This window comes from Colletotrichum lupini, chromosome 6, assembly GCF_023278565.1.
Source record: "Colletotrichum lupini chromosome 6, complete sequence".
NCBI lineage: Eukaryota > Fungi > Ascomycota > Sordariomycetes > Glomerellales > Glomerellaceae > Colletotrichum > Colletotrichum lupini.
In genome coordinates, this window is record NC_064679.1 from 3800634 (window position 1) to 3815129 (window position 14496).

General features: G+C 34.9%; 1 protein-coding gene across 1 annotated transcript; it reads left to right on the forward strand.

Annotated features, from left to right (window-relative positions):
• Positions 1 to 1657: 1657 nt before the first annotated feature.
• Positions 1658 to 8720, forward strand: CLUP02_12638 (uncharacterized protein; the record flags this gene model as incomplete). The annotated part of the gene is made up of 4 exons (XM_049291602.1): positions 1658 to 1852; positions 1905 to 2043; positions 2101 to 2173; positions 8696 to 8720. 4 exons carry the CDS (start codon positions 1658 to 1660, stop codon positions 8718 to 8720), a joined length of 432 nt encoding a protein of 143 aa, XP_049148748.1.
• Between the last annotated feature and the right edge of the window lie 5776 nt (positions 8721 to 14496).

Sequence of the window (14496 nt, forward strand, 5' to 3'; positions counted from 1 at the left end):
CACCGCGATGGCAGTTGCTTGTAGTCGTGTGGCTTGAAGTTAATGGATGTAGTCATTTGACGCCCAGAATCTGGTGTTGGTTGAGGGCCTCAAAAGCAAAAAGCCATTGAGTCTCTAGCAATCGAATCACCGCATGATGACCCGGGAACACCTGCCGCAAAGTTTGGCTCTCGCATTTTCAACATTTTCATTACCTACTCTGTTTGTAAAACTGAAGATTTCTGAGCAATTGAGTTTATTGGCAGTTTTAAGCCTATCACATTGACCTCTTCGGAAATGCGTTTCGCGATACTTGAGTCGTTGCATGCAAAGAGCATCGTACAGGATGACTCTACAGAAACCCCGCTAAGATCTACATTTACGTGGGGATACCGGAAATGTTTGCCGCAAGAGACAAGAAAGTAGGTAGGACCCCCGGCGGCTATCAAAAGTTTAGCGGAAGCTTGTTTTGTTACAGTATAATGCCCAGTGCCTTAACGGTCTGGACTCTACAGTCAATGAAACACGGCAACTTCTCAAAACTCGGGAATTCCTACTTTCATGGCTCTGTATCAATCACCGACTTTGAATTGTCATGATAATGACTTGCTAACTTGGTGAATGACTTGAGTTGAGTGGGGCGAGAGCGAAAGATGATAAGTCTCTAAGGCGAGTAGGCAGTGGTGAACATGTCTTCCGTTGAAGCGTCGGAGTATCATCGGTTCAAGCCGAGCCAACACGATCTACAACCCTTTGAAACACGGGTTACTCCGGACAACAGCTCTCAACTCGGCGATCATGGTCCCTACTCAGATTGCTCATTGAGGCATTACTACGACTTATTGAAACACGTGGTAGACATTGTGGGAGGAGACTGGTACCTTGCTATCAGGGTGGCCTTGTGTAAGTGAGCTTGGAAGGCGAACCGAGAAACCGGGTGGATTCGTAAGGCAGTATCAATTATGACTGGCATAACGTTGTTTCTTGATTTTGAATACACGACAGAACCAAGGCCTCCTTGTTCTTACGGCGACATTTTGAAAGAAATTCCCCAGAGTAGATAGGTCTGGAAACATCCTTGAGAACTCGGCGTCTCGAGATGGCCGAACGCTGCCGGGATTCAGAGAAACAACCCTGACAACTTCGTCCGCGTGAAAGAGATACGCCCGTTTACCCAAATTAAGTCATTCTCAAGCTTACCTTGTATACGGTAGAGCCATGATGATGGCGAGTGTCGGGCTTGTTCGTGAAGGGAACCTTGGCAAACTGCTTCACGACATGGGCAAAGACAATATAGAAATCTTGCCGTTCAAAGTTCTTGATCTCGGAAATGATTGAGTCAGATGACGGTGAGGTACAATCGGGGAATCATGAGAATCCCAAGTCTGCCTACGGCGTGGCCGATCCTTTGCGCCGCAACCTGTTACCCGTATGGGTAATGAGAAGGCTCTCACCATACCATCCATCACGGGCGTCCGTTCGAATGACATAAATAGGAGGCCTTGATCCTGTAATGGATGCCTTCTTTTTATCATCATCACGCACTCAACTCTTTTAACAACCATCTCTCTGATAACAAACAATCTTCCAAACCATCTTCGCTTTCTCCAGGTCCAACAACTGCAACCCCTTTCCACCTACCCCAAAAACAAACAACTTCAAAAAAAGAATATCCACAATGAAGACCCAACACATCACCCTCCCCACCATCCAAATCGCGGCGGCCGCCTTCTTCGCCGCCTCAGCCGAAGCAAAAGTCTACTGCACCGACACGGGGGGAAAAGTCGTCGCCCAGGCCAGCTGCGACGGCGCCCAGCCCGCAAACACTTTCTTCCTCGCCGAGCACGAGGGCGACGACCTCCAGCTCGGGGACGTCCGACGCCTCGCACTCCGCCGTTGCCGCCCGCGACCTCGATGCGCTCGAGGTCGAGGCCGAGGACGAGGCCGAGCGGGTTAGCGGCGGGTTCGGGCGCAGGTCGCCGCAGAGGCAGTGCGATCCGTCTCTTGGACACTGCGTTGTTAGTGGTGTTGGGAAGGGTGGTAACAATGGTGGTGGTTCCAACGGTTCTTAGGGGAGCATTCTTTTGGTCTTTGGTAGTCTCTGGGCGGACGTTTGAATAGGCTGTGGGGGTTCTACTACTATGGACTGCAAGTTTGAGAAGGGCTGGACTAGCAGCAGGGAAATAGATCCAGGGTCTGGTCCTGGGATAGACTATTACCTTCAACCGTATTTAAAGAAAGACCATGGAGGAATCGAATCTCTTACTTGAGATTTGCAGTCAAGACAATAAATTGGTTTCTTCTTCAATTCGAAAGGCCTTATTCAAGACTTAAGAGGATAAGTGGAAGAGATATCTAGCAGTACACCTCGTTATCATCTTTGAATGTCTTCGGCCTAGATGATTCGTGTGTAATAGCGACTAATACGTAGCTTCGTGAGATGGTCATCATAGGTAAGGGAGATTAGAAGATATTAGTATCCCTATAACAGGGTAGTTAGTTCGAACCGTAGTTAACGAAGAGATTAATTAAACTATATAAATATTTACGTAGTAGGTATAAAAAAGAGGTTCTAACCGTAGGTTAGGCTAGCTATAATAATTATAAATAGGGCCCCTAATTAGCCCCTGCGCAGTCGGTTATATACCGTAATCGAATTAGACTTCTAATCTAATACTAACTTTCTCTTTTTTTTATCGATTTAACTATTATAATTAGAAGTATAATTTAACCTCGGGCCCGTTTACTAAGTCGTCTCTTTTTCCTCCTTTTCTCTACTCTTTTTATATAACCTATCCCTCTATTCGTATAGTGACTTTTCTACTACTTACGAATTACTCTAATCCCTTATTTAATACTACTTTTATAAAAGTATTTACGAAGTTATTTTTATTATTAATCTAATAAATCTCGAGTATCTCGCGCCTTTCGTACGATTACCTAAGGGCTATAATATTAATTATAAGCCTCTTTTCCTTCGTCGTTCTTAATTTAATAAAGTATTTATATAGTAAGTAGGAATCTATATAAATAACCGTTAAAATAAATAGAAAGCTAATTCGATTAGTAATCTTCCTTAGCGTCGTTAAAATTACGTAAGAGAGGTTAACGCCGTTAATTATACTATAAACCTCTAATACTAATATACTTCTTATTACCCGCTTATTTTTAATTAACGAGTAGTAAATTATATTACTATATATAATAAATTCGCTCTTGCCTATACTCTCGTTAGCTAGGATAATAATATACCTTAATTACGAAGTAAGGTCGTTATTATTCGTAAATAACTTATTAACAAAGATATAGAGCTTATTAATCGTAAGGTTAATTAGGTAATAAATAAGACCTCGATCGAGATTCGTTTACTATTACTTAAGCCGCTTATTAAGTACCTTAATATCTCGTTCGGTTAGATCTATAGCCTACGCTACTTTAGTATAATTAAAAGTCGCCTTAAGTTAATAAATATTTATAATATATACCCCTCGCGCGAGCTTAGCCTTATACCGCTTCTTAACGTTAGTTATATTTAAATTAATAAGGTTAATCTTCTCGCCCTACCCTTTTTATTAAAAAACGACGGTTTCCTTTTTAATTATAAAAATCCCGCTATTAAATACTAGGGGGGTATTTATTATAAGGACCTCTTTTAGCTTCGCTACGAAGCCCGCTTTTTAGAGCTCCTTATCCTCTTTTTTTATAAAGTTAATATTAGATAGACCTAATATATCGTTAGTCTATATTCTAATAATCCTAAATTAGTCGCTTTTATACTCCGCGACTAATAAGTACGGGTTATATATAGAGGTAACTATTAATAGTTAATTAATATAAAAATCGTAATAAGTAGCTTATTAATAAGTGCCCGATTTTACGAGCCTATATAGTAGCTTAAGCACTTTAATAATCGTGCTTTCTAAGTACTTACTAGCTATTTCCTTTAGTAAATAGGCTAGGATTTTCCTTATGAGCCCTGTAGCTAATTAGGTATAGGCCTAGGTAATATTATAGCTCTAAATCTTATATCCCTTTTTCTATAATAATACTATTAGTACTATTATTAATCGTTAGCTATAGCGCTATATAGTGGGCAATTATATAAGTAGCGTCGCCTTTTCGACGTTACTATACCCCTAAATTACGTATCTAAACTTCTCGTACGGCTAGGGTATTCCTTTCCCTTTAATTTTACGAACTATTCGTAATTTAAATATATAGAGGTTTGTATATTTTTCTAAGTTGTATAGGATAAATCGATAGACCCCTCGATCGTAAAGAGTATTTACTTTAATAAGATCTAATCCCTTATATAGCTTTTTAATAGTTATAATTACGCCTTTTTTACGTAGTTTAACTACTAGCTCGAAATCGGCTTTCTCTTTTATTATATAAAAAGTATTAATTACTTCGTTACTAATAATAAATTACCGTGTTAGGGCTTACCGTTATAGTCTTTTACGACGTCTCGTTAGTAGTATTAGTACCTTTTTAGTAATTTCCTCTTCTTCGTTATTTATTAATACTACTACGACGATTTCGTTAAGGATAATTTCTTATACTTTTACCGCGAGTTATATAGTTTCCCCTAGCTCTTCTTCTTTTTATAAGTTAGAAATTACCTCGTTAGGATCTATATAGTACGGTCTAATTACTATAATTAATACTTCGAGTGGCTAGTTGCGATCTCTCGTAACTATATAAGAGCGCTCGTTAATAGAAATTAACTTATATAGCCTAGTTTACTATTAAGTAATTTCGCGCTATACTTATATATTTAAATTTAGTAATATATCTAAATTATCCCCTATATCGGGCCTATTACGTATAGTAATTACCTCGTTAACTTACCTTTTTACGCTTACTTTGCGCAGTACCCGTATTACTTTTTTAATTACTTAAGCTCGTTAGCTTATGCTTAGTAATAGTAGCGAGGCTAAGGTCGTTCTTAGATATGCTCTAAATACTAATAACGTTAATATAAGTCCGTTAGGCCCTATAATATTATTATAGTATTTAAGTACTATCTAGAGGTATTCGTCGTTAGTAAAATCCGGATTTTCCTCTTTAATAATTCTAAACGCCCTTTTTAATTACTAATATACCCTTTTTACCTTTTTAATACTATAGTACGCTTTAATAAGTACGACTTTTAGCTATATACCGTAGGCCGTCGTATTATTTTTAAATTTTACTAACTTAAAGCTAGTACTAGCGTCGGTTCTAATACTATTTAGCGGTCCCTAGTATATATTAATCTAGCTTTTTTATAGGGCTACCTATACTATCTTTGCTTATAAATCCCAGAAGAATTACCCTATTTAGAAAAATATAGCTACGTCGATTATATATAGTACTAGCCGACTATTTAAATAGAAAATATCGACGACTATTTCTTAGTTAAAGTTAAGCTTATTACGTAATTTAAACTTAAATTTACGCAGGCTCTGCGTATTTATTTAATATTAGTAATATACTTTTATTAACTACTCTAGTGCCCCTATTTTAATATTATTATTACCTAATTACTTTAAGAGGTTATATAGCCTCGTAACCGACGGGTACCTAAATTTCCGGTATAGTTTTCTAAGCTCACTTTCCGTTAGGTAATTAATCGATTTTATATCGTTAATAAGCTTTATAAACGTATACCCTTATCGTCGTTTAACTATCTCGAAGTACTTATTACTAAAGATTCTGTTCTTCGTATTATCGAATATAATACCTAGTTAATCTATATTTTTTAAATATAGGAAAAATAGGGTATTAACGAGTAAAATATAGAAAGTTATCGTCCCGAAGTATATCTCTACTTTTATTATACCTAGGGCGACGATTTCCTTATTTAAGCTAAAACTAATCTTTATAATACCCGCTATTAACGTATTAAACGTTATTAGCGCGATTTTTTATAGCGCTTAGAATTACCCTTTTCCTTTAGTTAATTATTATAATACCTTAATATTTAGGATAATCCTATAGAAATCGTTTAGGCCGTACCTTTTACTCGCGTAGAATACCTATATAAGCTTAGTATTCGAGGGATCTAAGTAATATAAAAAGGACCCCTCTAACTACCCCTAGATTTGCTTAGTACTATATTCTTTTTTTTTAAATATTAAGAGAAATAGCGTCTTCTCTTTAATCGTTAAAAAAATAGGCTTCGGCCCTATTAAATTCGCCCTTTTAGCTACCTCCGTATCCGTTATCTAAGGGACCTTCTCTTACTATTTATAAATAAAAGCCTACTTATTAAGAGCTTTTGTTACCCTTTATTCGTTTAGCCTCGTATATCCTCTAGAGGCTAATAGGGTAAAAAAAGAGTAGTTAATATCGTCGATTTCGTTATAATTTAATTCGTTAGTATAGGGGGTGAGATCTTCCTTATTTTTCGAATCTCTTATAGGGGGTATATACTTTAAGCCGCTACTTTAGCTACTATTACTAAGTTCCGTACCCCCGGATCTGCCCTTATATATAATAAGGAATTAGTTAAACTAACGAGGGCTAGTTTTACCGTTTATTACTCTCGATTTTTTATACTATTCGTATAATTTAGTACGCTCTTCCTCGGAGTAGTTACTTAATTAATATCTATCCTTTTTATAAATATAGTATTACTTTTTTTATTACCTTACTTATAAATTAAATCTCTATTTATTCGATAAATCTAGGCCTTTTTATTAGTAATTACTATTTCTAACCTCTTTTCCTTTCTTATTATACGTTCGATCGACTTAATATTATTAATAAGGGCCGTCGTATACTTAGAAATAGGTTTAGTATAATATTCTTACTTTAATATTAAAGCTAGATCTTAGCCTCGAATAGAGCGTCTCGTAATCTTTAGGTACTTAGTATAGGGTTATTTTTACTTCTAATATATACTAAACTATAGTATAAAAATATCCGACTTTTCGCTCGTTTATCCCCTTATTTAGCTAGGTTTTTACTAGCTTATTAATTCGATTAATAAGCTCTTTAAGGATTTCTACTCGCAATTTACCCTCTATTATCCTAGCTATAGATATAAAAGAAATCGCTCGTAGCTTAAATAGGAGCTCTAGGTTCTTATCGTAAGTTTTAAAGCGGCTTTGGATTACGTTAATTATATTAAAAAAGTCGTTTCGATCGAGATTATGCACTACTTCGTAGTAGTAATTAGAGGCTTTACTTATAAGTACGATATTAATTACCGAATAGTACTAATATTCCCTAATTCTAACTTTTTCGTAGTAATTATAAAATATTATTAAGGTTTTTTATAAGACCTTATACTTCCCCCTAAAGTATAATTTCTCTTTTAAAAAGATCTTTTTAAGGTTTATGAATTACCTTATATTCGCCGCTAGATTTTTAATATTTATATATAATCCCTACGTCGTTACGTATTATTAATAACTTTAGGTCGTCTACCTCCTTTTTTATTAGCTAATCGGCGCTAAATTTCGTATTAATAATAGTAACGAGTTATAAATCGAAATAGGTAGAATTATTAATTATCGTACTTCTAGTACTATATTTTACCCCAGTATATTCTTTTATAACAATAGATTTCCGTTAGTAATTATAAGGAGGAAATCTAGGTCGTTTACCCTTTTTTTAAATTCGTTAAAGCGATTATACGCTTTATTAACTTATACTTAGTTCTATAGTACGAATTCCTCTTTTATAATTATTATTACTAATATTTCGTATAGCTCTTGCGATTATAATTGCGCTAATAATACCCCTTGCCCGTAGAGGAATCTATTAATTATTTTTATAATTCTTAGGCTTGCGCTTATAAACTATTCGTTTAACTAGTAGCTAAGGTCGTTTACGATCTCGTAAAATAGGGGTTACCCCTATAGCCCCTTTTTCTTATAAACCTTAGTTAAATAGATTAATACTGCGTTAATTTATTTACTATTAAGCTAATTTATAATTTTATATATCTACGTCCCCTAATAATCCGGGTTAATATTTACTTACTTATAAAGGATTAGGATTCTATTTAAGATCGGGTTTCGTCCTCTCTTTTTTTACCCTAACTCGCTAAGGGTCATACTCTAGCTTATGCTTATATTAATAGTTATTAGTATATTTAATCTTAATAGGGATATATTTAATCCGCGCGCTAGTCGTAATAAATCCGTACTTTTACTACCTAACGAATTTATCGGGGTCTAAGAAATTCCCGTTTCCTCTCGCTATTTTATTATTACTCTCGTTTTTACTATTTTTAGTAATTATTACTACCCTTTTAAATCGCTAGCTATTATACTTACTAAGATCCTCCTTTTTATTTAATAAAAAAAGGTAGGTTTTAGTAGTTCTTTTTAATAATAATAGCGGTAGACGTTTATATTATTATAAAAAAATATAGTAATTAGTCTCGGGATTTTTACTAGTTACTAATTTCCGTTATCCCGTATATTTCTAGCTTCCTAAGCCTCGTACTCTCTATAATCTCTAAATAGCTTCCTTAGTTAATTTCTTAAAATTAGTAATCTTGCGCCGGGAGTTAGTATAAAAAAGAAGCCCTTTAGCGGCCCTTTAGAAAATTCTTTTCTTTTCCCTTTAGATCCTCGTCTTTTTAGCTTTTTCTTAAGCTAATAGTAACTCTAGCGGGAGGTCGTAGGACTATTTTAGGGTGGCCGCCTTCTTTTTAAGTTAATCTCTAAAATCCGTAATACTCTTAGCTCGATACTATTATCACGGCAGTGGGCATTAGGGCCCCTGTGGGCCCCGTGGCTTAGCCTCAGGCTACGAGGCTAAGCTCCTAATAGTTACGTAACGAGCTAGACCGCTAGGCCCAAAGGGCTAGCTCGCTAGCTTCTACCCACTATTCTATTTTTTCCTTCTTTATATTAAGTCTTTAGTTAATTAGGTTAATATAGTAGCGTTCCGACCTACCTTAAGTTCCCTTTCGTAATACTACTTAACGTTACTTAATCAACTATTCTCTAGAGACGGAATAATAATATCTTAATTAATTAACTACTTACTATACTAACTAGCTACCCCTACTAAGAAAGTATATAAGAAAGCTAAGCAATAACTAACCGAATTAATTATGTATAAGTAGCGTAATTAATACCCCCTAAACACATACCCCCTTTACTAAACGCAATAGTTAGAGGATATAGCTAAGGAGGCTAGGTCTCCCTTTATACTAACGGCTTCTAATAGAGTCGCCGCCTCTACGAGTCTTAATAAAGCGTTATAGGCCCTAACGAAGGCGCTAAGCTCTTAGTTATTAACCTTAAGGTCGCGCTATTTAACTAGCTAATAGAGCGCTTCTTACCCTTTACTACCTAGGCCGATTACTTAGTATACCTTAGTAACGTAGCTAACTAGCTTATTTTACTTATTTATATTTATAACGATATCCTCTTTAAAAAGAATACTAAGTAGTATATCGACCTCGACCTTATCTAAGAGCTATACTTTAAAAACGATAAAAAGACCTTATTTAAGTAGATTAAATAGTAACTAAAGATATATATCGCTTAGTATTAATTAGAATAGGTCCTAGCTTTTATTATTAGCTAGCTAAGTAATAGTACGGAGCGCCTATACGTAATAACCTATAAGAACCTCGACCTTACGTATACTACTACTATAAAGCTCCATATTATAAAAAAAGCCCTTACCTAAGCCTATATTAATAATACGGCTATAGTTAAAAAACTAAAGTAATTAGAGAACGGCTCCTAGGCTAGCTCTATTTAGGATACTACTACCCTTAGCGCGCTAAAGTAATAGCTAGTATACTTAGAAACGTAAAATAGCTATAAGACTACTCTAGCCTCGTCCTATCCCGTTACCTACGGCTCTTAAAAAATACCTAACGTACTTATTTTTATAAGTAATAATACTAGCTTTAAGTTCGATTACTAGCTCTAGCGTATTATAAAGCGCTTAGAAAATACTAATTATAGTACGAATAGGTACTACTTAGAGTATATTATTAATAAAATTAGAAGTAGTACTACGGAGTTTATATACCTAATACTAACCTCTAACGAGATTACTATAGCCGAGTAGCTACTCTACGAGCTTAAGTCGGCTTATACTAGCCCGACTACTATAAATAACGCTAGTCGTAAACTAAACGTACTCGTAATTACGCTTAAAAACGTTTATTAAAAGCGCTCTACGTTCGCTAAGCTCGCGCGTATTAATAAGCTTTTAAAGTCTTAATAAAAGCGCCGTTTCTATAACAAGCTACCTATATATTTTCGTAACTAAGCTATATTAAAATACTTAGATAATACGGCTACTTTTTAAAAATATACTAAGTACGTTACTTAGCTAGCTAACGTAATATAGCCCCCTTTTATAAAAGACCGCCCGGTTAAGGCTTTTAGCTAGACTTACTAAACCTTAAGTAAAAATAATAAAAGTAGCGGAAATAATAAAGGTATTAAAGGTACTAAATAGGACCGAGGTCGTACCTCTACCCGCAAGATAATCCCTAAAGCCCTATATTAAAAGCTTAAGAATAGTAGCGCTTACTTCGTTTATAATAATACCGGATATATTTCTAAGGACTGCCCTAAAAAGCCGAAGACTACTATAGCCGCTATTAACGCTACTAAGGGCCCTACTAAGATAGAGTTAGGTTTAGAAAACTAAAACCCCTAGTAAAAGTAAACTCCTAGCTAGGGGATATATATAAAAAAGATAGAAAATTAGCGATTAATTTAGTAAACCTATAAGATCTCGTAGGGGGCTAGCCCCTTAAGATAGAGCTTATATTAGTATTTAATAGATATAGAATTTACCTAAGAGCCTTACTTAATACGGGAGCTAATAAGTACGGATTTATAAATAACCGCATAACCCCTCTATTATAATAGTTCTGCGCAGCCCTATTTTATAAATTATAATACCCAATCCCTACTACTAGATTTAACGGAGAGCAATTAAACGATATTAATATAATATAAACCGCTAACTTATATATTAATTAACGGGTCCTTTTAAAAGCACCCCTCTTTTAGCTTAATACGGGCCGCTACGACCTAATCCTAGGGCGGAAGTAGTTCGAATATTATAGGGTAAACCCTAATATTTACTATTAATATTTAATATAGCCTAAGGACCTATTGCTATAAGAGACGCCCTTTACTATCGTTAGGGATATCGAGGACCTATATACCCTAGAAGTTATCGACGTATAATACTAAATTAACGCCGACCGCTAGTAAGACCTATTTGAAATAGATATAACTCGTTATAATTAAAAGCTCTAGTAGTAGCGGGTAAAGGGCACACTGATTAGGATATTACTACGCCCGCTAAAAATAATAGCCCGTTAAACATAGTAGTTAAATAAAGCTAAGAATATAAAGAAAATAAAACGCGCCCTTAATAGCACTAATATCGCCCCCGTAGAGAGGGCCAGGCGGTAAAAACTATACTTAGTAATAATATAAATAGATATTATTTTTATTAGCGCTCCTATTTTTAAAAAAAACCTAAAGCAAAACGACGTTAAAATAGGCTCTATATTACTCTATAAGCTTAACTATATTATAGAGGATAAGAAGGAGGAGGTAGACCCCTTATACGACGATAACTAAGTTACTCGCGACCTTATAATAACGAACTTACTAAAGTATCTATAGCCCTAGACCGACGTTTTTAGCAAGGCTATTAGTAATATATTAGCGCTTTATAAGCTATATAACTATAAGATCGAGCTCTTAAATAGTAATAAAAAGAAGCTAACTTATTACCCTTTATATAAGTAGTTAGTACCCGAGCTAGAGGCCATAAGGGCCTATTTACTAGAGCACTTATAAAAGGGATTTATTAAACTAGGTAATACTCCTTTTATATTACTAACGCTATTTATAAAGAAGTATAATAGTAGCCTACGCTTTTACGTTAACTTCCGTAAGCTTAATAAGGTTATAAAAAAAGACCGCTATTTATTACTACTTATTAACGAGACCCTCGCGCGGCTAGGTAGGGCGAAGGTATTTACTAAGCTAAATATTAAATAGGCCTTTTACCATATCTAACTCGACCTAGCTTCTGAGGACTTAACGACGTTTAGAACCCGCTACGAGGTATATAAATATAAAGTAGTACCCTTTAGGCTCTATAACGAGCCTACTACGTACTAATAATATATAAACGAGATACTAATAGAGTACTTAGATAACTTTTATATAATATATATAAATAATATCCTAATCTTTTCTAACAACCCCTTTTAATACTAAGAGCACGTTATTAAAGTACTAGACCGCTTATAAAAAGTAGGCTTATAAATAGATATTAAGAAGTACGAATTTAGCGTTACTATTACGAAATACTTAAGCTTTATAGTTTTAATAGAAGGTATATAACTAGACGAAGAGAAAGTCTTTATAGTTAGAAACTAGAAACTACCTATATTACTTAAGGGTATCTAGTCTTTCCTTAAGTTCTATAACTTCTATAAGAGGTTTATAAAGAATTACGGCTGCCTAGCTAGGCCCCTTACGAAGTTAATAAGTAAGGGAGTTCTTTTTAACTTTAGCGCCGGCTATAAGACGGCCTTTAAAGCTATAAAACTAGCGCTAACGTTAGCGCCTATCTTCTACTACTTTAAGCTAGAGCTACTAACGCGGCTAAAAATAAATACCTCTAACTTAGTATACGCCGGGGCGCTACTATAATAATAAAAAGATAACGGGTTATAATACTTAATAACTTTCTATTTAAAAATAATAAGCGGCGCAGAGCTTAATTACGCTATTTATAATAAAAAAATACTAATAATAGTATTATACCTAGAGGAATAGCGCGCAGAGCTCGTGAGCTATAAATATAGGTTCGACGTTATTATAAACTATTAACTACTACTATTCTTTATAACTAAGTACCTACTTAACCTATAATAAGCCCGCTAGGCCGGTACGCTAACGGACTTTAATTTTTAAATCTACTACTACCCGGGGAAAGAGAACGTACTAGCTAATACCCTCTTATAAAAAATAAAAGATATCCGTACTTAGTAAGTACTAAAAAAGGCTAATAAGATATAAGTCCTTATACTACTAGGACTACTATTTCCTAATATCGTAGCGGAGCTACGGGCGCTACTAAGCGCCGCCGTTAGCTAACTATAGCTTATAATTAGCTCATTTTTATTAAAAAACGAGCTATAAGGGTACTTATTAATAAAGAAGATTCTAAAGCTTAATAGGGACCCTACTATAACGTCTTTTATATTAATACGAGCACTAGCGGCTAAAGGACGCGAGCGCTAGTCTATTTAAAACGACGGATTACTAATAATAAATAGGAAACTCGTAGTACTTAAAAAGGAGAACCTCTATATTATAGTTATTCGCGAGGTCTATAAATAAAAACTCCTCGCCTACTTAGGGCGCAATAAGGTTATAAAAATAATTAAATAATAATATTATTAGCCGGGCCTAACGGTAGATACTTATTAATACGTTTAGAACTACTATACTTATTACTAGTTATAAAAGCCGTATGATAAACCCCTAGGGGAGCTAAGACCGCTACTAGTACTTAACTACCTATAATAATATATCTCTACCGACTTTATAACTATCCCTACCGATTAAAAAGGATTTAATAATATATAAGTAGTAGTAAACTGCCTAAGTAAAAGGGCGATATTTATTCCTTATTATAAAACTACTATAGTAAAAGACATAAGCTAGATATTTTATAAATAAGTACTACCTATCTTCGGCTTATTAAAAACTATTACGTCGGACCGAGGCCCCTAGTTCATCTCCGACTTTTAGGGAAAGCTTTATAAGATCTACGGGGTTAAGCTATAGCTATCGATAGCGGATTACTTATAAACGGACGGCTAAATAGAAGTACTAAACTAGTATATCTTATAGTAATTAAGACTACTAGTTAACCAATATTAAGATAACTAGAGTAATATACTACTTATAGTTAACTTCGCCCATACTACCTAGCTTAGCGAGACTACGGGGCTATCGCTATACGAAGTAGAATTCGGTCGCTAGCTACGGCTTTTTTTTAACTAGTCTAAGTAAACCCGCTAATTCGGCTCTATAAAAAAAAAACTAAACCGTACTAACGCATAGCGTATAGCTTAGGGAATATACGAGGCTTAGGAAATCGCTAGGGGTAATATAAAAGTCGCTTAGGTATAATATAAAAAGTATATTAACCGCTACTAGTACTTAGACGACTTAAAAATAAGAGACCGGGTCTTTATTAATACCTCGTACTAAAAATCCGCCGACGTAAATAAACTATAGTAGCTATAGGCCGGCCTATAGCCTATCGTTAGTACTAGATAGGGGGGTATATAGGTTATAGAATTATTAATAAATAGTTAAGTATACCCGGTCTTCTACTTAAGTAAGCTAAGGAAGGCTACTAACGACCTACTACTTAAGTAGAACTAAGAGCTACTATTACTAATTACTAACGATAATAGCGAGCTAGAGTACGAGGTTTTTAAAATAATTAAGTTATACTTATATAAGGGAAAGCTATAGTACTAAGCGGACTAAA